This window comes from Nyctibius grandis, chromosome 5, assembly GCF_013368605.1.
Source record: "Nyctibius grandis isolate bNycGra1 chromosome 5, bNycGra1.pri, whole genome shotgun sequence".
NCBI lineage: Eukaryota > Metazoa > Chordata > Aves > Nyctibiiformes > Nyctibiidae > Nyctibius > Nyctibius grandis.
This window is the reverse complement of record NC_090662.1, coordinates 59,614,366-59,638,859: the sequence shown is the minus strand read 5'-3', so window position 1 is coordinate 59,638,859 and position 24,494 is coordinate 59,614,366. Positions and strand designations below refer to the sequence as shown.

At 39.0% G+C, this 24,494-nt stretch overlaps 1 protein-coding gene across 4 annotated transcripts in view; it reads left to right on the top strand.

Moving 5' to 3' along the window:
• Window positions 1-24,494, top strand: part of EP300 (E1A binding protein p300) — a 66,128-nt gene that overhangs the window by 4,368 nt on the left and 37,266 nt on the right. For all 4 annotated transcript variants that reach the window (XM_068400551.1, XM_068400550.1, XM_068400548.1 and 1 more), the window contains 4 exons: window positions 11,899-12,557; window positions 20,865-21,041; window positions 23,241-23,502; window positions 24,265-24,378. In XM_068400551.1, the coding sequence (XP_068256652.1) occupies window positions 11,899-12,557; window positions 20,865-21,041; window positions 23,241-23,502; window positions 24,265-24,378 (1,212 nt within the window). The remainder of the gene's footprint in view (window positions 1-11,898; window positions 12,558-20,864; window positions 21,042-23,240; window positions 23,503-24,264; window positions 24,379-24,494) is intronic.

Sequence of the window (24,494 nt, the reverse complement as noted above, 5' to 3'; positions counted from 1 at the left end):
TTTTAAAAACTGTTAGGTTCATAGCATTATTAGAGAGAGAGAGGGAGAAAGGTAAGAAACTTGCACTGTTGATGAAAGTTTTTCCAGCACGTGTGCATAGTGGATCTTTCAATGTGTTTCTTTTGCTTTTAACTTTTTGACTCATTTCTTAATCTGAAATACTGTTTTAGCTTGTTCGATACCTAAAAATAGTGACTGACTTTAGTTAACTTAGTCTCCAATATAAATACGTTTAACATCTGCAAGTTTGGGAATAAGTCTCTAATTCACTTGTGTTTTCACTGTAGACCTGAGTGATACTGATATTTTGGGCTTGGAATGTACTAAACTCAAGTGATGCTGGTTTTCTTCTAAAAAGAAGTCAGCAAAGGTTGTCCTAATACGCTTGCTTTACTGGCAGGAGCCAAATATAGCTGCATTTCCCACTTGTTGCAGTGCTGCATCTCCTTCTGTCTTACAGGTCTTAAATGGTTCATGTGTTCCCTGCTCAGAATTTGCTTTGCCATAGAACATACTGTATTAGTGTAGTTTTGAGTTGCTTCATTAATGCCAGTTCCTTCTTTAGGAGATAAGAATAAGGTAGACTTACAGGGAAAATGAAATGTTTGTAGCACATTTTGTAATGAACATTTTGAAGTAATTTAGAAAGTCTTGGTATCGTCAGTGCTGTGTAATATATTGGTGACAAATTTCTGAATGGTCTCTTCCTTTTTTTTTTTTTTAAAAATGTTGGGTAGATCTAGAATAGCTTCAGGAGCAGGACTGTGTGGATACCCTTAAACTGCCAGAGGTTCTCTACATGTTTTTTTCCTATTTAAATGTTAAATTTGTTGAAAAGAAGAATGGTAATTATGCATCTATCTTGTCCAGATGTTAAATTTTCTGAAGATCATTGCAGCTCTACAGTGGGGTCAGCTTTTGTTGGTACAGTATCCTTAGTATGGGATGTGAGTCTGTGACACTGGATGCTAGCACTGTACTAGCATGGTTACATTGATATAAGGAATTTGCTAGTCTAGCTCATTTTGCTTACCTTACTGGTAGAAACAGTTTTGATATGTTGTACCTAGTCTAACAAGACTTTCTTAAACATTGTGTTAGCAAACTGGTGTAGGCAGGTCTGTTTTTTTTCTCCTTGAGTAAATGAGTGGAAGTCTTTCATAGAGATACATTTTTAACTGGATGCCTTAAACCAGTGATTTTTTATTTTTTTTTTTTAAATTTGTGAACCCCTCAATTTTTCCTGAAGTAATGCAGGTGTGCTGAAATTGCCATGTACAGATTTCTTTGTGGTTTATTCAGGAAGGGAGAGTTTTTAATCATGTTTTACAGCCCCCCTTAGAAATGACCTGTTTTCTGAGAGCTAGGAAAGCTTTTTGGGCTGTGGGTTCAGAGCTGCTGTATTTCATCACGGAATAAAAATGGAGTATCCTCTCTGCTTCAGTGTGGTTGTGTGGTATCATGTCTTTGGGTTGCTAGATCCGAAAATAGGATTTTAAGTGCTAAGTCTTTCTGGCTTGCTGTAACATTGGAAGTCAGTTTTCTACAATTAATTAGTTGGCACATGTGTTAGATCACATCAGTGTATGTATTTGTGGTACGTGCCTTAACTTCCTTCAGTTTACTGTATCCAAAAGTCGCATTTTTTTGAGCAGTAGCACGTCTTCAATCTCCCTTTCAGTACCCATCTTCTGTAAAGTTGGTATGTTCATGTTTTTTCAGGAACTGCTTCTGACCTTTAAAACTTTACTCTCCCTTACATCAAAGGTCTAAAACTTGTAATGAAACTTGTCGCCTGAACTACTGCAATTTTGACTGATACTCATCTTTCATTTGTTCCAAATGTATCAGGATGTTTCTTTGCTCAAAATTAATCATATTAATCTTGTCTCACTGCCTTTTCCAGAGGCATATTCATGGTTTTCAATTCTGTTTTCAGACAGCTATGTTTTTTTTCCTAGTATTTGTATATACTATTTTTAAAATCAAATACTTCTCACAGATCTGTTTTCTAGCTAATGTTTAAGACAAAGTAATTACCTACATTTAACTTACAGCCATCAGTTAAAATATTTTTGTTCCTTCTTGTTGAGAGCCACGCTTTCTTTGCTGTTTTTTTTTTTTTTTCCAAGTATTAGTTGTTGAGAGATGCCTTAAAATATGGTTTGATGGACGGCACGTACTGTAAATTGAGTATTGCAGTGGTGGATGCTTGTGTGGCAAAAATGGGCATCTTTGCCTTGTAGCTATGTAGGTTGTCAAAGTAACTGCATTAGGAATCAATTTAAATTAAGAGAATTTAAGTCTGCAAGAATTTCTTTAAAAAGTAAACCAATCATTCATATAGTGCTTAGTAACTTCTTAAAGAAAATCTTGCAGACTTTTGAACCTCATAGATTTCCACACCGCTATAACTCTGATTTTTTTTTTGCCCCTTTCACCAAGTGGATTGTGTGTGTGTCTCTGACATAGGTATGTACTTTTTCTGAGCAGTATTAGAAAGGTACCTAATTTTTTTAAAAAGAAATATCCGTTACAACACAAGGCCCATACATATCATGATGTAAAATTGAATCTTGAGTGCTCACAAATAAAAAACCTTTGATACTAGAAAACCAGTTTGCAGTTGCAATTTAAATGGTCCTAGAGCCAGGGTTTGGTTTTAGTCTGGAGGGTTGCTAGTTCAGATTATTGGTCAGTCCTGTATTTGCAGAAAATCAAAGTTTTGCTGGACCCCTGGGAAGGGTCTAGCAGATTCTAGGGCTTAGCATGCGTTTTTAGGGGATGTGGGTTTCATAAGGTACTGGGGATAAATGCTGAACTACTGTAGGAATTCTGGTTCCTTGTACCTTTACAACTTGGAGAAAATGACTTTATTATTAGATTTTAATTTTGTATGATTTAGTGTGTATTTTTTGCATTTTCTCTGTAGGCTGCTTGATTATCTCCAGTGTTACCTCAGTGTCTCGCTTAGCTGCTTTAGCAGGAGCAGCCTTTCAGTGCTTGTTCCAACAATGTAATGATACTACTTTAACCTTTCTCCTCACCCTAACTAGTGCCCACTCTGAGAGGGCTTGGCCAAAAGTCATTTAGATTTATTATTTGACAAATAGAGTAATTTTGCTGTGTAGATTTCACTGACAGATAAACAATGCACACCTGTCTCCAAGGATTTGGCTTTTCTGTCTTTCCTTAAACTGTAGCAGCAGGCTGAAGTAAAATACATCTGTCCCTGCATATGGTTGTATGCACTGACAAAAAACTTCTGCGGTTACATCGAGCTTGTAGAGCTTCAAGTAGAACTTGAACTAGGGCAATTCACAGAAATAGTCTCCCTGAGTAGTAGGTGACATATCTGACAACATAACTTCATTCTCTTCCTAAAAAGCAACAAGTTTTCTTAAAACAGATTGGCATATGAATGTATTTAAGGTTTTCTTAAAAACTTGATGTGCTTCTTCAAGCACGCATTTCTCCCAAAACTTTTTGAAGAATATCTGAAAAAAGGAGCATTGAATTCTGATGAACTCAAATCATAGTAACGTGTGGTTTAGTTGGCGATGTCAGGTGTGTTTATAGGAACAGCAAGGAGATGAAATCGTGGTCCAAACTAGGATTTTCACAAAAAAAGTGCAAGTTAGGTACAGGACCTTCAAAAACAGCGCAAGTTATTTTCTGTTACTGGTGGTTGTGAGGTGGGGTGGAGAAAGATTTTGCTTTTTTCCATTTGATGGTGTGAAGCACCTGTGTACCACACCTTTTGCATCTCCGTAAGAGATGTAAGTAGAGTTTTGAACCTTAGCTGTTTGCTTACAGAGTAGTGATTTACTGTTTCTTGCTTTGTAGAACTCCCAAATACAGGTGAATGGATAATTTCTCTTACAACATACTCTTACTGTGTTAATGAACTAAAATAATGTAATTCTCAGGTTTTTTCTTTAGAATTCTAATAAAAAAAAATTCTGGCAAAATGCTGGTGTATGGCTTGCTCAGTACAAATTCTGCTGAAGATAAATTGCCTTTCACATATTCCTGAATATAATTTCAGGAGCTTTGGGGAATTACCAGTTCACGATAAAAAAGTCTGATCTGACTTCTGGTTTTTATTTACTTGTATTTTTTTTTGGTACAGAAATTCAACATTGCTTTTTGGTGTTACTCAGGAGTAACGTTGAATGAACTCAAGTCAGTAATACTCGGAAAAATGGCTTTACTTTTTGGTAATTGTATATGCAGATTGCATCATTTCAAAGTCATTGTTAACTTGACAATGAAGTGAACTTTACTCTTTTCTTGAAACTGGTTTGTAATCACTTCTAAAATGAAATTGATTTAGTGTGTTTGTGCATAGACGAGTGTTCCCTTCCTATCTGCATGTAGTCACTTTTTACCCACCAATATAGCAGACCAGCAAGGCGTCTCTGACTTTCCAGACTTGTGTGCATGGTGATCCACAATTTATCAGACTCCCAACTGAAATGCCATACTTACTATGTAACAATACGACAGACCAATGGTGGGCAACTTAACGTGGTCTTATATTTCAGTGGCATACAAAGGATAGTCTTGGGAATAAGAATACTAATTTAGAGACTTTTCACTGAATTTAAAGGTAGCCCAGTGAAATTTATGCAAATAGGAATTTGTTCATAAGGAAATTATTAACTGTGTGACTTCAGCATTTTGGAATTAAAATGTCAGAACTTCATCTTATTTGGGTCATTAGTGGTGGCAAGACTAGTACCTTTGCATTGTGTTAGGTAACGGTGGGAACAGGCAGGTACACAAACGACAGTGTCTGGAATTCCCCCTTAAGTAATGTTAAATCTTTAAACATACCCTATCTTGATTCTTGCACTGAATCTTTTCCGTATGATTACACTTCTGTTTTCTTAGAACAGCTACAATTCCATATTCCAGAATCATAACTGTTTAATTTTCACTATGCTTTTCAGTGGTAAATACCTGTTATCATTTGTATCTCTAAATACTGTTTTTTGAAGAACTTTGGATATGATAATGAAAATCAAAACAGTTATGACTACAGTTTTCTTCTGAAGTTGCAAAAAACATGCATCAACCAGAGTCTATTAAAATCGGCATTTCTGTTGATATTCGTTTGGGACAAGTACAACTTAAACTTGCGGATTATGGAGACTTTGCAAAATAGAGACTTTTTTCTTAAGCAAGAGTTTGTGTTTGACACCAGTGTTTGAATAGGAATTAGGATAGCTTCAAAAAAAATGGTAAGAGTGAGGTCCTACTTTCAGGGCTTCAGTAGATGTTGAACAATAAATCATTGCTGCTTTAGAATTATTTTTTTTTTACACTTGTAAAATACTTATGTTTATACCTGGTTGTTAGAACTGATAATGAAATCATGTACATTCTAGGTGGTGATTTGGACTTTGACCAACAAGCACTTGGTTGTCTTTAAAAAAAAAATTTTAAATTTTAAAATGCCTGAAGTTGTGCACTATCATGATGTGCTAACATGTTTTGTGCCTTTGTGTTTGTTGTCTTCCAGGGGTTTTGAGTATGTCCTTTTTAGATGTGTTTTCTGCTTGTGTTGTTTGCAGTCTTACTTCAAATCATCAAGTTTCTTGATGTGGTGAACAAATTCTGGTCTTTTCTGGATGAGCAGGGAAGGAAGGAGGCAGTGCTTCTCCAGTTTCTTCCAGGAAACAGAATTAACATCTAAGTCCAATGCTGAAGACTCTGTTACCCAAATAGTGTAATACAGAATAAAAATGCTTAGTTGCTGTGGCATAAGTGTTAGTAAAGGCCTTTGCATCATACTTCCACTTTGGGGATGAGTGATGGTTAGGGTTATACAGGGACTGATGTCCTTGGATTTTGGAAGCAGTAGTTGCAATGATGAATCTAGACCTTAATATTTTAGATGGATGTTGAATTTTTGCCCCTTCATTTTGCATCAAATTAGTAGATAATTTAAATTAATTCTACATTTTAAGTTGGAAGAAACAGTTTGGCAGAGTTTGTGTTACCATTGGGTGATTGTGACTTCATAGAGGATCTACATGAAAAGCATTCTCCTTAATGGGCTTTAATGGTAAGAATAAATCTGATCTCCAGAATGCTGTATAGCAAAGTTCCCTCACACCCACCTGTTAGGAATCTTGGAGTTTTTGCCTCTTTCTTATATGTGGGGGTTTTTTCCCCTGATAAAGCTGTCTGAACATGTCTAGCTTAATTTTCTGCCATTGCTGAGGCCTTGGGAATTGGTGACTTACTTTATTAGCATTTTGTTTGAAGTCTGTGCTTCACCTTTGCTTCTGTGTTTTCATGGATACCTGAGCATCGTCTTGTGAGAATGTGTCTCCTTATCTTGTTCTGCCTTTTTTATTTTTATGGTTTGAGTTCTGGCTTTTTTTCCAGGGCATTTCAGACAATACATTTTAGGGCCTGTAATGCCAGTGCTAGACTGCAAGCTTGAATGGCTTGTTTCTCTGGGAGATAGGTTGTATCCTCTGGGCACTTTCTCTGTTACATCTAGGCCCTGTTAGATTCCTGGATAGCTTTCATGTCGCCATGCAGGGAAGATACTGACCTCAACAGCTTATATTTATTCTTTGAAAGCGCAGCAAAGGTATCATGTTTTCCATGTAGTCCAACATCATCTGTGGCTCCTGTCAACCCTGTCACATGCATGCTTTGTATTCAGTGTGCTGTATTAAGCCTTCTCCACTTGTTTCATTGTGAACCTAATGACTGTGATACAATTTGATCCACTGATAGGTTTCTGGAACCCAGAAGCATTTGTGCAAAAAGGTGGCTGTTCATCATCTTTCTAATTTGATATGTCTGTGTTCAGAATATGATATAATAAATGGGATGCAGGGACAGGAACCGTAAGGTCTCTTACCTCTGTAAGATCAGCAATGAGGTGAGCACTGGAATAAGTTGTTTTATATGTCTGGCATGCAGGGTTCTTCAGGCGTTGCTGTTCACACATGATGCTGTTTCTTCAGATATACCAACTCTTCTTTGAGACTGAATGGTTGAAGGTCTTGAGTCTGAGGGTACAGTACATACGAGAGCAAAGCGTTCTTGCTCTTTTGTAGCGTGTGGGCAAGTTCTTAGAAAACTAGTATTATTCACTGCAGCCTATTTGCTGGAACCAGATAATCTCCATATTGGTAGAAGTCCCTCTTTTATTCTGAAAGGTGAATAGAGGTCTGTTATCTTAATCCAGAAATGAGAAAACAACTGATTTATGCCTGTAGGCTAGAAAGCGTGCAAAAGAAACTAGCATGTGCCACTTGAACCCACGTGTGGATTTCTTTGCTAAGTAGTTAGTGTGGATATATTTTCCTTGTGTTACAAGCATTGTCAGAAATCTCTACCAGAGCTGTTACATAGCTGGTGCTGCCAGGTGCTCTTGCAGTAAAACTAGCCTGAAATAAATACTTTGTAACTCATTTGAAAATTGATCACTTGATAAGGCACCCATGTCTTATTGACTTAAAGATTTTGATTGCACACTCTGAATCTGTACTAGTTTAAAGTCCATTTTAGTGCCAGGTGGGTTTCCAATCCAGGCTGGCAGTTCCCTTGCACCTTGAAGATCAGCCACTGTCAAAGGCAGACTTCTAAGAAGTCAGCCCTCCATAGGGTCCAAAGCTAAGAAAATAATCCATAGCATAAACACATGTTAGCATACTGATCTTTGAAGTTGCTTTCGTACAGTTTAGGGTGCAGTTCATATTACTTAATCCAGTCTAACTGGACTGCCATTGAAAGAAATGGACCTGCTCTGTCTACTGTCTTTTCTGACCCACTTCTCACTGCAGATCTAATGTTGCCAGGACAAGTCAGGCCAGTTTCTTGACTCTACAAAAAAAGACTTGCTTAAGCGTTCAGTAGTGGTACGGTTCCTAAAAGGAATTATTATGCACCTTTGCATGTTTAGACTACCTCAGGTTAAGACTTTGATTACCTACTTAGATGTTGTTTTGTGGAGGTACTTTCCATCTCTTTCCTTTGAGTCTTAGGTGGCAGTAGCAATCTAGTCTGTATCTTCTTGTTACCTATGGAAAGAAATACACTAATACCATAAATAACATAATGTGGAATCACTCTGCTACTCTGAGATTAAGATTTAGCTCTACCTCTTACTGCCTGCGTATTACTGGATGTTTTTGAGCTCTTAGGCTAGGTACTGCCTGTTCTGTTACATCCCAGTTTTTCTGTATCTTATTATGTCCTAAGATCTCTAGGGATTATGAATCAGGTAGACAAACCTTTGCAGGACTAATCTGCTTCCTTTGCATTCCTACAAGCTTTATTTTGTTGGTAAGAAATCTTCGTATATATCCTTAATGAAACAGATTGCAAGGCTAGCAGTGGACTCGGTGTACTGGAAAGTCAATCAGTTCTCTGGATATTTATCACCATTGTCTTAAGCTATGCCTTTGGCTCTTGTGTGAGTGTTGTATGTGCCATTATTTTCACGTAGTCTGTGAGCTTGTCCGGCCCTGCCTTGTCAGTTTTTGAATTGGTCATAAGTAGAACTCTACAGTGGGCAACTGTTGCTAAATATACAGTGACTTATGGATCTTTATGGTCTTTCAAGACTGTTCGTGTTTCAGTCTCGTATCTGAAAACTACTGCCTCCTGGCAGTTGACTAAAAATGTAATTTTCATACTTGACCAGACAACTGAAAGTTTTTTTTTTCTAGTTTTGTTGTTTATCTGCTGGCTGAAGAAGACTTTGAAGGTTTTTTTTTTGGAAAAGGCTTATAAAAAGAGCAAACTCATACCAGAATATTGCATTGTTGGTATTTACTACTTACGATTTTGTCTTATAGCTGATAGTATTCTTTTATGATCAAACTTCTGTTGTGTGTTCTCTAGGATTAAAAATCCTGACAAGTTAGTCTTATATTGAAAGAACAGTTTACGTTTTTTAATGTAAAGAACTGATCCGATTGGCATTATCTCACAACCATTTAGTATTGGTTGGGGTTTTTTGTTGTTTTGTTTTGTTTTTTTTTTAATGTAGCTGTTGATTTGCTGTGTTTTGAGACATCAATAAAAAGAATTAAAAACACTTTGAGTTTTTATGACATTTTTCTTCCTGTTCATGGGTGGCACAGAATGACCAGGCCAGGGAGCTCAGGTAGCTTGTACCTGGATACTCCAGTTGCATATGAGCGAGTAAGCCTTAAAGCTGGAATTATCTTCTCATTTATGAGGAGGGGGAATTTAAAAAAGAATGAGGTTTTCAGAGAAGCAGATTCATATTTTCTGGTGAAGAAAAATGAGCAAATCTTTGTCTCTTTGCCCCTTTGCAGTGTTACATCTGAAAGCATCTAAATGGGTCTTTCCTGAGAAAATGTTCTGTGGTGGTTTAAAAAATGAATTAGTTCTTCATATTTAGACATCTACTGATCACTTTCCAGGTGGTTTTGTGAAAGACTTAATGTACAATGGTCTGATCTCAGGAAAGGTGAAGTGGGGATTTTTGTTTTGGGACTTGCCCTGTCCTGGAAGCTATGTCTGCTCAAGAGCAGAAGTACTTTCCCCAGCTACAATCAGTCACAAAACCGGCCTTTGAGCTATGTGGGCATCTCTGCCTCAACAGCTGTTTTCCAGTTTGCAGATGGGAGATTGCTCTGTGCTGCCATTATGGTTATGTTGTAGGTACAGGGTTTGTGCTGGCTCATGTTCTTCCCAGACACTTAACTTTCATTTTCGGTTTTGTTTGTTCATCATTAAGGAGAACTTTTTTTTTCTGGACAGCAGACTAACTTGTGAATTACTGGTCATATTTTTTACTTCTTCCTCACTCATGTGCTGTTTGCCAGGTTATTAGCCAGAGTATTTTCCAGATGTACTTCTTCAACATTTGCTTGTTAAACGCATACTAAGAGGCAACTTAAGATGCCTGTTGAAGCTATTTTAAACTGTCATGTATTTTTTTTTTTATTGCTTTCTCCATTTCCGTGATCTCCCCTCTAATTTGAGGGTCTCTTCCACGGTAACTCTTCCTGTGTTCATCAATATTTAATTCTTAAGCTAACCAGTGAGCATTGTAAGTTTTTTGGGGGGAGGTGTTAGTTTTGAGATAAGTCTACTGACACAAAACTGTAAATTAATCATTTTAAATGGAGGAGAACTTGGACAAAACTTCTGATTTTTTTCGTTCACTTCTGAATCTTCAAAAATACCAGTCATGCTGAAGAATATCAGTGATGCGTATGAAAGATCAGTCCTTAGTATGTGTTGCAGAGCATGACTTTTAGCATGAGATTTACGTTAATGAGAAATGGGCTAACTGATTTTAATAGTTTAAAACATAGTTCTTTAGTGGAAATTTTCATTCTGTGTCCGGTGCTTTGCAGTGATGAAGAATATATAAATGGAGTTATAAAATCTCCTCTGTTGTGGTATACCTGCATTCTTGTCAACCTCATACTGTATTTTCAGAATTCTTAAGTAATGATCTTATCTGTGATAACAGTTGCAAGGAGTTTGGCAGTTTGGCAGTTTGGGTATGGTATCGTGTGAAACATTTTGAACAGATTTCTAATGCTGATGAGCTTATATGACGTGCTGTTTAACTGTAGTCTTTTTCCATTAATATTTGGACTAAGTCGTCTTGCCAGCATCTCTAGAATTCAGTGTAATTGACGTTTCCTGTTGCAGTTGCTGAGATAATGAGTAGTATTTTAGGTCATTGTCTTGATCTGAAGTTTTTGAAAATGCAGTGCAATACCTCCTACAGAGCATCCAAGAAATGACCTTTCTGGCAGAAGTGGTGCTGAAATATTCCAATAGTTAAGATTTAAAAAACCCTTCTTTACTAGGTATTCTCAGATTCCAAATATTAAGCTTTACAGCCTAGTTGTGTGTAGCTACATCACACAGGGACTCAGCTTTTAGCCATAAACTTTCTAGCTTATTTTTGGTTTAACTGCCATAGTTTAAATATACAGATCAAAGTGCATGCTGCTTCTGCAGACATAAGAACTTGTTTTTCTTAAGCAAATTGATTCTGGGTACTGTATAATATTCTTGTATCTATGTATCCCAAATAGTAGTCTTTTCTCCATTTGGTTACCTTGGGGATTGCTTTACATGGGCTCTTGAGATCTGAATTTGATTTTTCATCCTAGTGGTTTTTTCACAGCTTCGTGGCCAGGAGGATTACTTTGATTGTTTTCTAACAGTGTTCGCTGTGGGAAGGTACTGGCTGTCCAGTGCAGTTCAATGGAATTTTGTAGTTCTGTGCTGGGAATGACTGGATGTGGAAGATTAAAAGTGAAAAAAAAAAAAAACAAACTAAAACAAAAAACTTAACAACAAAAAGCCCAAAACCCCAAACAAACCCAAACAAGCACAACAAAACCCCCACAACCAAACCTCTATTTATTATTTGATAAATAGTAAACATTTTTGAAAACTATATTAGTTATGTCTGTTCCAAAAGTGACAGAGTTCAGTGAAAGTTAAAAATTAAAGACAGTGCTTTCCCATCAACCTTTTAATTCTTTGTAATAATTGTTGTCTAATTCCACTGGCTAACTCTGTGGAATTTTTTTAATACAGTTTTTTTTGTCTCCTTCCTTGTCAAATTTCTCAAGTTGAGAGACAGTAGTCTGAGATACCCAGTGATCTTTCAACGCAAACTGTTGTAGGAGAGTGAAGTAGAATAGTCTTCTCTAATTTAGACTCTTTAAAGTTTAGAAATTATTTTTATAATGACAAATTGGGTAGTTTTCAGTAATGACTGATAAAGGAATTTTGCTGGAATATAGAAAGTGAAGTTTTGCTAGTTTTTTGAAATTAAAAAATAGAAAATAATGAAGCAGATTTTTCATCAAGACACTACTGATTGCTCTAACCTCATATAAAATCTGTTTTATTTTTCAGATTTTGGATCACTCTTTGATCTGGAACATGACTTGCCAGACGAACTGATCAGCTCCACAGAACTGGGACTCACCAATGGTGGTGACATAAATCAGCTGCAGACCAGCCTTGGCTTGGCACAAGATGCTGCCTCTAAACACAAGCAGCTGTCTGAACTTTTACGGGCTGGTAGCTCCCCAAATCTCAGTATGGGGGTTGGTGGCCCTGGCCAGGGCATGGCCAGTCAAACCCAACAAAATAGTCCTGGACTGGGAATGTTAAACAGCATGGTGAAAAGCCCCATGGCACAGGCTGGGTTGACTTCTCCCAATATGGCGATGGGTACAAGTGGACCAAACCAGGGTCCTTCAGCCCAATCCACAGCAGGAATGATGCCAACAGTAAACAATCCAGTTAACCAGCCTGGCATGGGAATGAACACAGGGATGAATGCTGGCATGAATCCTGGGATGTTGACAGCAGGCACCGGACAGGGAATGATGCAGGGGCAAGTAATGAACGGTTCAATTGGAGCAGGCAGAGGGCGACCTAATATGCCGTACCCAAACCCGGGAATGGGTAGTGCTGGTAACTTGTTGGCTGAGACACTGCAACAAGGCTCTCCACAGATGGGAGGACAGGCCGGACTGAGAGGGCCACAGCCTGGAGCCATGAACAAGGTAGCACAAGCTCAACTTGATTTTATTACATTCCTTTTTGTTGTTGACTTTGTTTTGTAAGATTTATTCCTCTGCAGTATGCGTTCTATAGAACAGGATTTTTTAAGAGTCCTGGATCACGTGGTAAATAGTTTATATGCTGCTAAAGTGGAATTTGTGGCAGTCACGGGAGGCGAAAATTGAGTCTTGCACAACAAGCAAGACTATTGCTAGATTAAAAAGCCTATTGTAGAAATCTTGTGGCAATATAGATTATCAACAACACTGAAAAGTAACTTAATTGTATTTTGTTCTGGTTTATGCTTTGTCCACAAATGTATTTTCCCATCTAATGTGATGCTGGTGTTGAGTGTGACAGGAATCCATTGAGACCTTTTAGATGTGGTGCTTTTTTCTGTGTGACACTTAATGAGGGTATTTATTGTATGGGATTAGCTGTTTATGCCGTAGCAGATGCTAAGAGGCACATACGGGTTTGAATGGACTGATGCACTGTATGTGCCAAGACATACGTTGGCCTTGTTAAGAAATAGGTATTTGAGTTAATGGTGGAGAATTAATGCTTGTGTAAGAACCTGAAGGCAAATGTTGGGTGCTTAAAAGAACTCAGTTCTAGTTTTAAAATTTACAAAGGCTTTGGCTATAAGAGAGTAAACCAGAAAGCTGAAAAAAAATCTTTTTTTATACTGGAGAGGGAAATAAATGTGCTTTTGTAATTTAGGAGATTGGAAGAAAGTTGTTGTCATGAGTCACTGAAAAGATGAGAGAAGACCTAGTTGTTTAAGTGACAGATGTCTAAATTTAATTTTTATTGTGCACAATTAGCTTTTTTAGAGTAGGGAGCCACTGGACTATTTAAGTTTTTAATGTTTTGATCAAAAGCCTAGAAAAGACTTAAATGTTTCAGTTTACTGTAGGTGGGTATTTTGTGTTTCTTGGCTAATGAGGGGAAAGTTTTTCCAAGGCGCTTTGCAATACCTGAATAGATCTAATTTGGGATGCCTAAAATCAGTCCACTTGGAGGGCTTGGAATGATAAGTAGCATAGTCTATAAATGTATCTGAAACATAAATGAAAATTATGCTGTGTATTAGTGGTTTTGCTGTGCTTTTATGTATTAAGTAAAATGATTTTAGCGTCTCATGAACGTGTTTAGTTATGAAGTTCTTTGATCTTAGCTGTTTGCTTAAAGTCAGTGTGCTGCTAACAGTCGTTCTGAGATATATATATGTGTGTGTTCCTAGTAATGAGCTGATTTTGTGGTCTGTTCATTTCAGGTATTTTTGCGTGATAGGAAAGTTATTGCAAAGCTTGATTGCTACAGTAGAATATTTGTATGCAGTTTACAGTGGAAAGAAATGTGTAACTACTTAGAAGTATTCTTGTATTGGAATTATATAATGTCTCATTCAATATTGCTTGGCTGTAGAAAAAATTTACTTTGACCTTCAGAAAGCTGTATTCAGAGGTCAAAAATTGACATATCGGGTATTTGGGTGAAATGCAACTTCTTAATCCTTACTTATCAGAGCTAAAGTAGAGTTATGCACTATAATAAACTCATTTATCTAGGAGAAATAAATAAAGGATGCAAAATCAAGCTTTTGGCTGATGTAGTCCAAAATTAAATTGTCTTCCTTGCTTGCTTAAAATCTGAAATGTGCTGTACATCTGAAATAAGAACATTTTTGCTTTTGGGAATATTCGGACCAAATACGTGATAACTTCTGGTTTTTAGCTCATAGTCCCAGACTGGTTAAAAATACTTAGAGTTCTGTAATTGATGATAAAAAAAACCTTGAGACTTTTAGTGTAAGTATGGTGGGTATAGCCCTCATAAAGGAGTCAAAACTGCCGGATGAGAAAGAACAGTCTGAAATGGAGGCTGAAATTCCAGAATGTCTTCAGTTGGTTTGGTTGTTGGCAGGGAGCCTGTGTTTCACTTCATGCAGTGGAGTGAGCAAAATCTGACAACAGTCATGTCTGACCGTTTTCTCTCTCCACCCATCTGCTTTTGTTTTTTTTTTCCCCACCTACAAATCTTCAAAAGTAGATGAAAATAGAGGACCCTAAGCAGTTGTTTTTAAAAGCCAGTTTTTTTAATCGGTAAATTTAGTACTGTGTCACTGTTAATGTGGGAGTTTGTGTAGTAACTTCCGTAGGTTTCCTTCATTGCTGCAAAAAAAAACGTGTATTATCCAGGAGCTGTCCTTCAGTAGGAGGAAAAAAAATAGACCAGACACTTTGGTTGTGTTCAACTTCATCATGTTAGCTTGCCAAAGTCAGCCCCTGGAGGTGATGGGAGGGTTGCCTCTCTGAGTTCTCTCTTAGTAAAACAGAGGTGTGTTCTCTGCGATGGTTTGTACGGAGGAATAGCTTAGGTTTCCTGGGATGTTAACCAGTTGGGAGGGGAGGATGTTACACTCTTCTAACAGTGAAGGTGAGCTCCAAGTGGCTAGTCAATTTGGAAAGTAAAATTGGTTACATTTCTGCTTTGTCCTGTTGTCCTGTGGAGTTACTGAAGCATTTTCTTCCTCTCCTCCCAAAACATTGGCTAGCAATAGAGTGGAACACTTGCTTTGCACATTAGACATGTACTTTCCAACTTTTCTAGTTGTGCGTGTTACTTCTTAGGACTCGAAATCCCAAATGTCAATGTGGTTGATTGATTTGGGGTCACCTGGTATACGTAAACTTACACTGTCATAATCTGCCGCTTAAGTCCTGAGGTCTAACGCTGTAGTTTCATGTATGAGGTAAGCAATCTCTGACATGCAAAGAAGCAATTCTATCTGCATGCCATCTCTGTGCCAGTTGCATGACAGGCCATGTTGAGGAACTAATCCAAGCTTGAAACTCACATGGTCATTTAAAAAAAAGGTAGTTTTAATTTGAATTGTTATTCTGGTCCAATTTATACTCATCAGTTGGGAAGCTAATGCTGATATTAGGGACGGGACATATTAAAGGAGTTGATACTACCAGTCAGAGGAGGGTGTGGACACTGCTTTGTAACAGTATCAGCATAAAAATGCCTGTGAAAGTCTAGCCTGACTAGACTGGAGGGGAAGGGAATTGTAACAAGTTTCGCTTTCTTGAATAGCTTTTTGTTTTCTATGTGCCTGGTTGTGTGCAAGTTAGGAGGATAACAGACATGTCTATTACTCTTAAAATAGAGTTTTGGAAATTGTTTGTAATGCTTTGATTCTTTCAGTGCTTAAGCATTTCTTGAGGGCTTTTTGTTTCACTAGATAGTTTTACAACTTTGATTAATTTAAAAGTAAATAGATAGCAAATTCAAGCTCTATAATAAGAACAAATTCATGTTTCCTGTTTTGAACCATTCTTCATTGGAATTATATCTAGTTAAAACCTTTGGTTTGTTTTTCCACTGGGTTCTGTTGAGAGTGCCCAGTTACGGTCTTACTGTCCAGCATCTTACTAGGGGAGGAGGGTATTTTGCGTATAAGTTGGTGTGTGCATTTCTGTGATAGCAGTGCTCTATCACAAAATGACGAAGTTCATCTGGCCTTCAGGTCATTTAGATTTCATCTCCCACTGATTCAAGAAATGTTCTGTTGCTTAAGTAATGAAATGGATGTGAAGGCAGTTCAGATTAGTAAGGGCATTACTACTACCTCTGCTATGTGAGTATTTCACTCGCGTGTAAAATTACTTGAAATGTTTAGAGTTCCAGTAGTAATTCTTTGTCATTTGGCTTACTGTTTGAGTATACACAGGGTTCTCTCCTATTATAGTGGGTACACTTGGTTTTATCAGCTTAACCTCTGTTAAGAAGAATTGATGGCAATATTTTACAAAGACAAATTCTTCAGAATCTCTGTAACTTCCTTTAAGTAAAGCAATAAGAAATTTCATAATAATAAAGTTCTCTTCAAAGTTGAAGAGAGATTGAAGATGATGTCACCCTCAAATTGTAAAATTCGGTAAAGAAAATAAAAGCACCTTATGTTCCTTCGTGTTAGCATATTCAGTGTCACATTTTAGGTGGAAGGTCAGTGTTTGTGGTTGCCTTGTTTTCATTAGCTTTTTGATTCAACAGGTAAATGTATCCATACTGTTTAGACTCTGGTACCAAGTGTACCATGTGATCCATTAAAAGTGTAGTTGCGTATTCTGGTCCTTCTTTGGTGAACCAAGGTGAAACAAAAAGATAATTTCTTACTTTATCCCAGTGTAAGGGAGGAATGTGTCTGAGGGAGAAATGGACCAGTAAAGATTTGTCTGGAGTCTTAAGTTTCTGGGGTGGATAGGGCAGTTTCTTGCACAGATGGCAGTGAAATAGTGCTAGTGTCTTGCAGTAGGTGTCTTAAAATATTGTGCAGTCAAGTGCAAAGAATAATGATAGATAAGAGTCCTTGGAAAGAATGCAGCAGATACCTCTGGCAAAATTTTGTTCTTAAGTTGGTTATGTTTGGGTCCAGTAATGCTCTACCAGTCAGTAGAACGGCACTAGAAAACAATGTACAATTTATCAATTATAAATTCTTGTTTTTAAAGAGTGATCTGGAATTTAATAAAACTAACTTTACAGTTTCAGGAGAGTTAATTAACTTCCACTTGGGAACATGCGGATATGGAAAGATACTTGATACCATCAGTATGGTCTTAAACTAGTGCATGCATTGCAGTTGCTGTGATAGAGATACGTAATTGATACTGCAACTGCATGTTAGCCATGCATCATCATCTTTTGCTGTTTTCCTTGTTTCCTCCTCCTCCTCTTCTTCTTTACCAAGATGTGGATTTCTGTCTGCTCTTCCTTGTGTGCAAGTCCTTGCATATGTGATGAAAGTAAGTTGAGGCTGTGAGGTGAGGAGCGGAAGAACAACAACAGATGGGATGGATAAGAAAAGAAATGGGAAGAGCAGTGGAAGGAGGTGGTGGCGAGGAAGGAGTGAGTGGAGGTTGAACTCGCCAACTTGTAGCTATGATTCAGCCATGTGTGTTTTTGCATGGTATTGCAGATGAAGCCTTGTACTTGTCTCATGCAGTGATACTAACACCACCTTTCTTGGGCCAGTTCTTCTGCACTCGATTGTTTATCTACCCCTCACTACCAATAGATTATTAATATGATGATGAACTATATGTCAGTGTTTCTGGTTGTTTCCTACTGATAAAATTCTACAGGGTTATTTTTATCTTCCTTCTGTAGTCGTGAGGTCATCCATTTCTTCCTTTTTGATGTTTTCTTTTATTCATGTTTCTCAACATGTCACACCAATGACATGAGCATGCTCCTGCTTCTTGTGCCAGGGTCACAAGGCCACCTTGTGCTGAGTGAAGAGTCCTCCCAAATGACCCTTCTCTTGACTCAGTCTAGAGTTGCATGCAGGTTGTTGGTGTCAGGTTAGTGGGTCTCTGATGGCAGGATGGGGGGGGGCATTGCTGTGAGGTTCAGTTGTGAATCTGGCAGGTGTCAGTCTCACCTGGACTAAGTAATGGCTGCTGATTTGTTCCAGGATACCTTGAGGTATTTGTATTTTAGCCTCCCTTTTAGGCATTGCTTGAATGCGTGGCTTTCGGAGTCAATTTGGCATGCTTGCCTTACAGCCTGGCCTGTGCTTCTCTGGTGTTTGCCTCTCCTGTAGGCTGAGACAAGGAACTGAGGATTATTACCCCTGTCGGGAGCAGCTGGGCTGAGCTGGACATGTGGTCTTCTGCTGCCAGGTCCCTGGGTACAGCAGAGTGGAGGAAGTCCCCTTGGTGGGGTGGATGATGGTTCTCAGCCCTAGGGAGAGTGTAGCCCTGTGTTTCTGCCATGGAGACAGCCTTATTTGAGAGGGCTGGTTTTGCACCCCAAACAGTGCCAATGGCTCATGCTTGAGAGAACATCAGAGATCTTTGTGCTGGGCCAACTTGGTTAGCACATTTGAAAAAGCCAGATGCTTCACATAAAGTTTGTGTCCAGCTGTGTTGCAGATACAGAGGTTGATTGGCATGGTCAGACCTCAACACTGAGCTGTGTTGCAAATACAGAGGTTGATTGGCATGGTCAGACCTCAACACTGAGTTTCATTAGAAAGTTGCTGTTTTGGGTGATGTAGCAAAGGTGCTTTTTTAAGTCTAGTTTTGGGGTTTTCCCCTGCAGTTAGGACAGATCTGGCTCATTAGGCCACAGTTATTCTGAATCCTTTGGTATCCATGTGTGAAGTCCCCAGTTGTCTGAGTCCGGGCATCTTGATTTCTCCCTGTAACACCAGGGTGTGAAAATGTGCCTTCAGCCTTCAATTCTAAATTGTTTGATTAGGGATTTTTAAGGCTGATAGCAGCATAAGTTGCAGAAGTCACTTAAGAAGTGTGCTTAGAAATTTCTGTTTTTCAGGATGTACCTGCTTTCAAAACGCTTTCTGGAGCCAAAGGATCAGGCTATCTTACAGGAAAGCATATCTTGTTTTCTTAAGGAAATAATTACCACTGTCAGTCCTTCACTAAGTCTTGAACCTGTTGGTCAATTTGAGGCAGCAATGACAATGGGGAAGAGTCCTGAAAGTGTTTGCTGACTCCTTACATTTTTCTTCTCACTTTCCCTTCTGCTTGACTTGCACATAAGATCTTACTAGTCTTCTGAGGGAGAGGCAGGAAGGGGTTGAGTCTTACCTGTTCTGTTTTGGCAGCAGCTGCCTCATTGGTCACCATATGTGTGTTCATCGAAGTCGAGACACAGCAGGGGTGGTGCTGAAGGAGACAGACGAAAGGAAGCTTTTTTAGTTCTGCCTAATCATTGTGTGGTTTGTTTATCTGCCATGTGTAGAGATTCTTTTCATTGCTCTCTAATGAATTACTGCTGTGTGATTACGGTTATTGCTTGTGTGTGGAGGAGGGGGGCTGTCCTCCAGGGAATTCACTTGTACATATCAGATGTCTAAAGTGGCAGGTCCTTCAGTGAATTTTGTGTTACTTTTCCTGTCACTTGTGTTTGATCCTGCTTTATTTTGTAAACGCAAACTGAAGGCTATTATAATGGATTGGCAGATGTTAAACCCGAAAAAGGAAAGTGTTTGACTAATCACAGGTCATCTCCGGGCATGTAGGTTACTTCTCTGTGCAAGTTGGAGAAGCTTGGTAAAGAGCAGAAACAAGGTGTTTCTACTAGGGGAGGATGCTTTGAGAATAAATGTAGGAGTGATTGGAAACAAACCTACCGTAGGAGCTTGTATGCACTTAATTTGGATGCAGGAAAATGCCCAGACTTGAACCAAAAAGCATCAAGGAGACTGAACATTGTCTAGTCAAATGCTAATGTGAGTCGAAACAATACAGGGCTTTACAGTATTCTTGTGCCTTTATTATTATGAGTTATGGCTCCTCAAGAATCCTGCCTGAGTAATGGTGAGAACTTGGTAATCTTAACAAAGTTCTCCAGTTTTTTCTGGTCCTTTGTGGCTAGTTGTTTTGGTCCTAGAAGGCCAGATTTCCCATGAAAAAATAGATGGGAATGCAAGGAATGGAAAAAATGTCAGAGGACAAACAACTTTATTGGCAAGATTGCTCTTAAGTGTTCTTTAGGTTCTAGGGCATTCCAAGGCAACAAATGGTATATTCTGGTACGCTAAAACTGTTGAATATGCATATAGCTTGTATGAAATAAGAATCTACTTCCCCTTTGGATGAATGGTTCAATAGATTTGTTTTGTTTGCAGAGTTCCTTCCTACCGTCTCCTTTGACCTGTAGTACTGCTTACTGCAAATGAGTTACTGTGCCTGCATGATGGTGTGTGGAGTTACCTATGCCTATGGTGTATTCTTAAATTGAAAACTGTTGTGTACTGAAAATGCAGACATGCATTGTTATGGCTGTCTGGAGAGGAGCTGTGGGAGTGCTGACAGTTTGGTAGGAGGTTTTGGGGATAAACTCTGCTAATATGAATGAAGCATATTTGTCTCTATGTGGAATCTGCACAGATGCAGGGAGCAGAAAAATTATTCCAGACTTGTGAGTTATATAGTCCACGGTACAAATTTGTGATTGGGATAGCTGAAATGAGAAATCTGTTGAACAAAGTCTTTCATAATGAAATAATCAGGCCAGTTCTGACCAGACTTACCTCAAAGGTTGGTAAGTTGGCTTTGCTGTGTTTATAGGAACTGTCTGGTTGAGGAGTTGATGTTGTGTGATGGGTAAATACATGCATATAAAGGAGCAGGGGAAGCATGTGGATCAGTATTGCATTGCAACTGGTTCATGGCTATGATCACTTGCTTCTCTGAAAGTATTCATTTGCCTTTTACATTGTGAACTTAACCTATCTTACTTGAACATCTTACCATTTTAATTCCTAGATGGGAATGATGAGCAATCCCAGCCCTTATGGCCAGCCATACAGTCAGAATACTGGGCAGCAGATTGGAGCCAGTGGACTTGGGCCTCAGATGCAGAATAAAGCTGGACTGCAGAATAGCTTACCACAGTTCCCAATGGACAAGAAGCCAGTTCCTGGGGCAGGGATGCCTAACATGGTAAGTAGAATGAAAGGTGTCTCCAGCAAATGTTGTAGCAGACCGAAGTGGAGCAATATGCTCTGGTGTTGTTGTGTTATGTTTTTTGGCTGTCATAGCCAGTGTGAATGCATGCTTTGAATACACATGTAATGCACTTCCTTCAGCTCCTAAAAGGGCTGATAGGAAGGAGAGGGCTGGGTTATGCTTTCTCTGTTGATAAGCTGCACCTCCAGTCTTCGCCCTTCAAACCCTGTTAGCAGAGAAAATGAAACGTGATTCTTCTTAACTGAAGTGTACTTTGCCACCTGTTTGGACACCTCTGCTCTCCTCTCCCATCCCTTCTCTTGTGGTTGGTCCACCGGGCCCCTTCTCCTCAGTGTAGGTTCATCTTGAGGATTGTTTTCCTGCTTGAACTCCCTGATGCTTTTGGGAGAGAGAAGTATCTCTTCTCAAAAAGGCATTACCTAGCATAGGGCCTAGAAGCCCTAGTCATGTGTTTGTTCCTGTTCTGAATTACTTGAACACGCATAACAGTCCTGATGCTGGGGGTTCACTGGCAGTTGTTGCTGTAGTAGCCCTGTTGCCCCTGCTTACAACCTTCTCCTCACACTGTTATTGCAGCAGGACTTAAGGGGAAGTGAGAGTTTGGGGCAAAACTGGATAGCCAAAAAGTGGGTGGCCCAAGCTTATAAATGACAGGCCTTAACATTAGGTTCCCTAGCTTGAGCTTAATGCTGGTGGCTGAATGTGTTTGCATCATTATTTTAGAAGCTTAAATTGGTTAGGGGTATGACATACAGGTCCTGCTTTTTTCCCCCTACATATTTTTTTTTTTTTTTTAATTTGGGAAACAAATTAACACTTCTGAAGTTCACACTGCTTGAAATATTTTTTTCCTTCCCCCTGCATCTCCTTGGAGGGGGTCAGTCTCTTGATCTTAGTAGCTCTTGCTGAAAAACCATTTCCAGCTAACTTTAGTGCCTTTGAATTAAAAGGAGCTCAATCCCATGAGTTTTATTTAATTTTAACTTAAAGTTGAGCATGAAACACTGGAAGTCTAGCACAACCAGTTGGTTGTATGAACCAATAAAGAAGCAGCCAAAACTTGCTGTTCAGAACCCCAGCTGTCAAGCTTGTGTTCAGTACAGAGTAGTAACTCTCTTGAAGTTGAATTGCTACCCAGCTGAACCTAGGAATGAAAAGTTGCTGCCATCTCAGTTGTCATTTAGAATGACAGGCTGCAAACAAGGCAGTTATGGTCATATTGGAGCATATACAAACCCTGAGGGGACTGAGTAACTGGTGAAGTCTCCTTGTAAAATGAAAGGTTAATACTAGTATTGAAGAGCTATGGGAGAACTGGGGTTTAGGAATGCTGAGCTCTAAAAATCTGGAGATCTCCAGAAACATCCTCTAAAACCCTCTGTGAAGAGACTATTAGAAACTGAAGGCTGTTGAACTGAAGTGATACAAGGAACATAGAGTCCCTGAGCCTCTCTTCTTTGGTGGGTATTCCTCAAATGTCACCTGGAAGAAATAGAAGGAAGTGTGAAGAAATAAACAGAAGTACAGAAGAAGTACTAGATGTTGCCATACTTGACATAAGTTCTGTGTCATGTATTATCCTGAAGTTGTGCTTCATCTCTGGCAGAGACTAGGAGATGCTTTTTTTTTTTTTGAATGCCTACATGCAAGTTCCCTGATGGAAAAAGGTTTCCATAACTTCCCCTTCATTCTCCTTTTCTGGGAACAGTCAAATTGTGAGGTACCTTATACTGAAAGAGAGGGAAAACTCAATTCTCTCTAAAAGATGCTTTCTTCCATTAAGGCAAGAATTGTGGATGCAACTTTCTAGACTCCCAAATGAGAAGGAGATTTGAGGTCTAAGTGCTATTAATATTTTCTGGTTGGTCTAGCACTGCAAATTAACCTGTGAGCCTGTGCAAAGTTCTGCTGGTCTTTGATAAGGCAAGAGATAGGAATAGGAGAGTCATATGGGGAAGAAATTGTGGTTGGCAAGAGAATCATTGCCAGGATGGTTGCTAAGGGGTATATTTAATATGGGTCATCCAGAACTACAGATAAGTGGGATATTCCCTTAATCACAGAATGTAGTAGTTGTTTCTCTTCTTTGATTTTTGCTGTTGTTGATTTGCTAAATGGATTATTCTCAAAAATAGATTTTATTTCTGGGAATTTTCTTTCCACCCTCTTCAGGGCCAGCAGCAGGCTCCCCAAGTTCAGCAAGCTGGGATGGGACCAGCAGCTTCTCAAGGAATGGGATCTGGAGCACCGACAGCAGATCCAGAAAAACGAAAACTCATTCAGCAGCAACTAGTTCTCCTCTTACATGCTCACAAGTGTCAGCGGCGAGAACAGGCCAACGGGGAGGTGCGACAGTGCAACCTCCCTCACTGCCGAACCATGAAGAATGTCCTGAACCACATGACACATTGTCAAGCTGGCAAATCTTGCCAGGGTAAGTGGAGCAGTGGTTATATAGATGCAGTCAACATTTGCAGGATGAGAAGGGTTCCTAGAAAAGATGGAGAACTAGTGGATGGCTTGGGAAGTAGAATTTTTTTTAACTTATCTGTCCCCTTAAGAATGGAGATCATAAACTTCTGAGCCTTTGAAGTTTAGGCAAGTGAGAGGGACAAGACAGCACAAGGAGATGAGTGAAGATCTGCTTAACTTTGTAACTCACTGTAAGATCTTTTGGACACTTCTGGTAAGGCTAGACACAAAGCAGGAATCTGCAGGTAGGAGTCTACCTGTATCCCTTAAACAGAAGAGACATATCTCAAGGCATAGCTAGTCAGGAATTAAGCTGCTACTGGCACTGGTGAATTTTCAGTCTATCCTAGTAGCCAAGGAAAATGTATGCGACCTTTTTGGTAGCCTAGGCTTGTCTGGGTTGTGCCAGTTGCTGACATCTCAATTACTTGGTACAGTCTACCTGGTGTGTATGGTGATGTTCTTCGAGCCAGGGAGACATAGGCTTGGGTGTATAACATAGAGCTTTCAAGTAAGCTTCAGTTGAGCCAACAGTACTTGAAGAAATCTGGCTACATTTTCAGGGCTAGTTGGTGCTGAACTATTCCAAGTGATACTTTACTGACCCCTGTTGATATAGATGTGTGCCCTGAGAGAAATAATTGCTCCTTACCAAGTTTGTGTTGACCATGTGGAGATACTGGCAGTAGTTCATAAAAGTTTTACATTTCCCTCCCTTTCTCAGTGGCACATTGCGCGTCTTCCCGACAAATCATCTCCCACTGGAAGAATTGTACGAGACATGACTGTCCTGTATGTTTGCCTCTCAAAAACGCTGGGGACAAAAGAAATCAACAATGTAAGTCTGCTGCGGAATTCTGTGTATTAGATAAACTGCAAAATGCACGTTGGGAATTAAACTTTTTTGTACCCAGGTGATACTGGTGATGCTCTTGAACGTGGGAACATGTAATA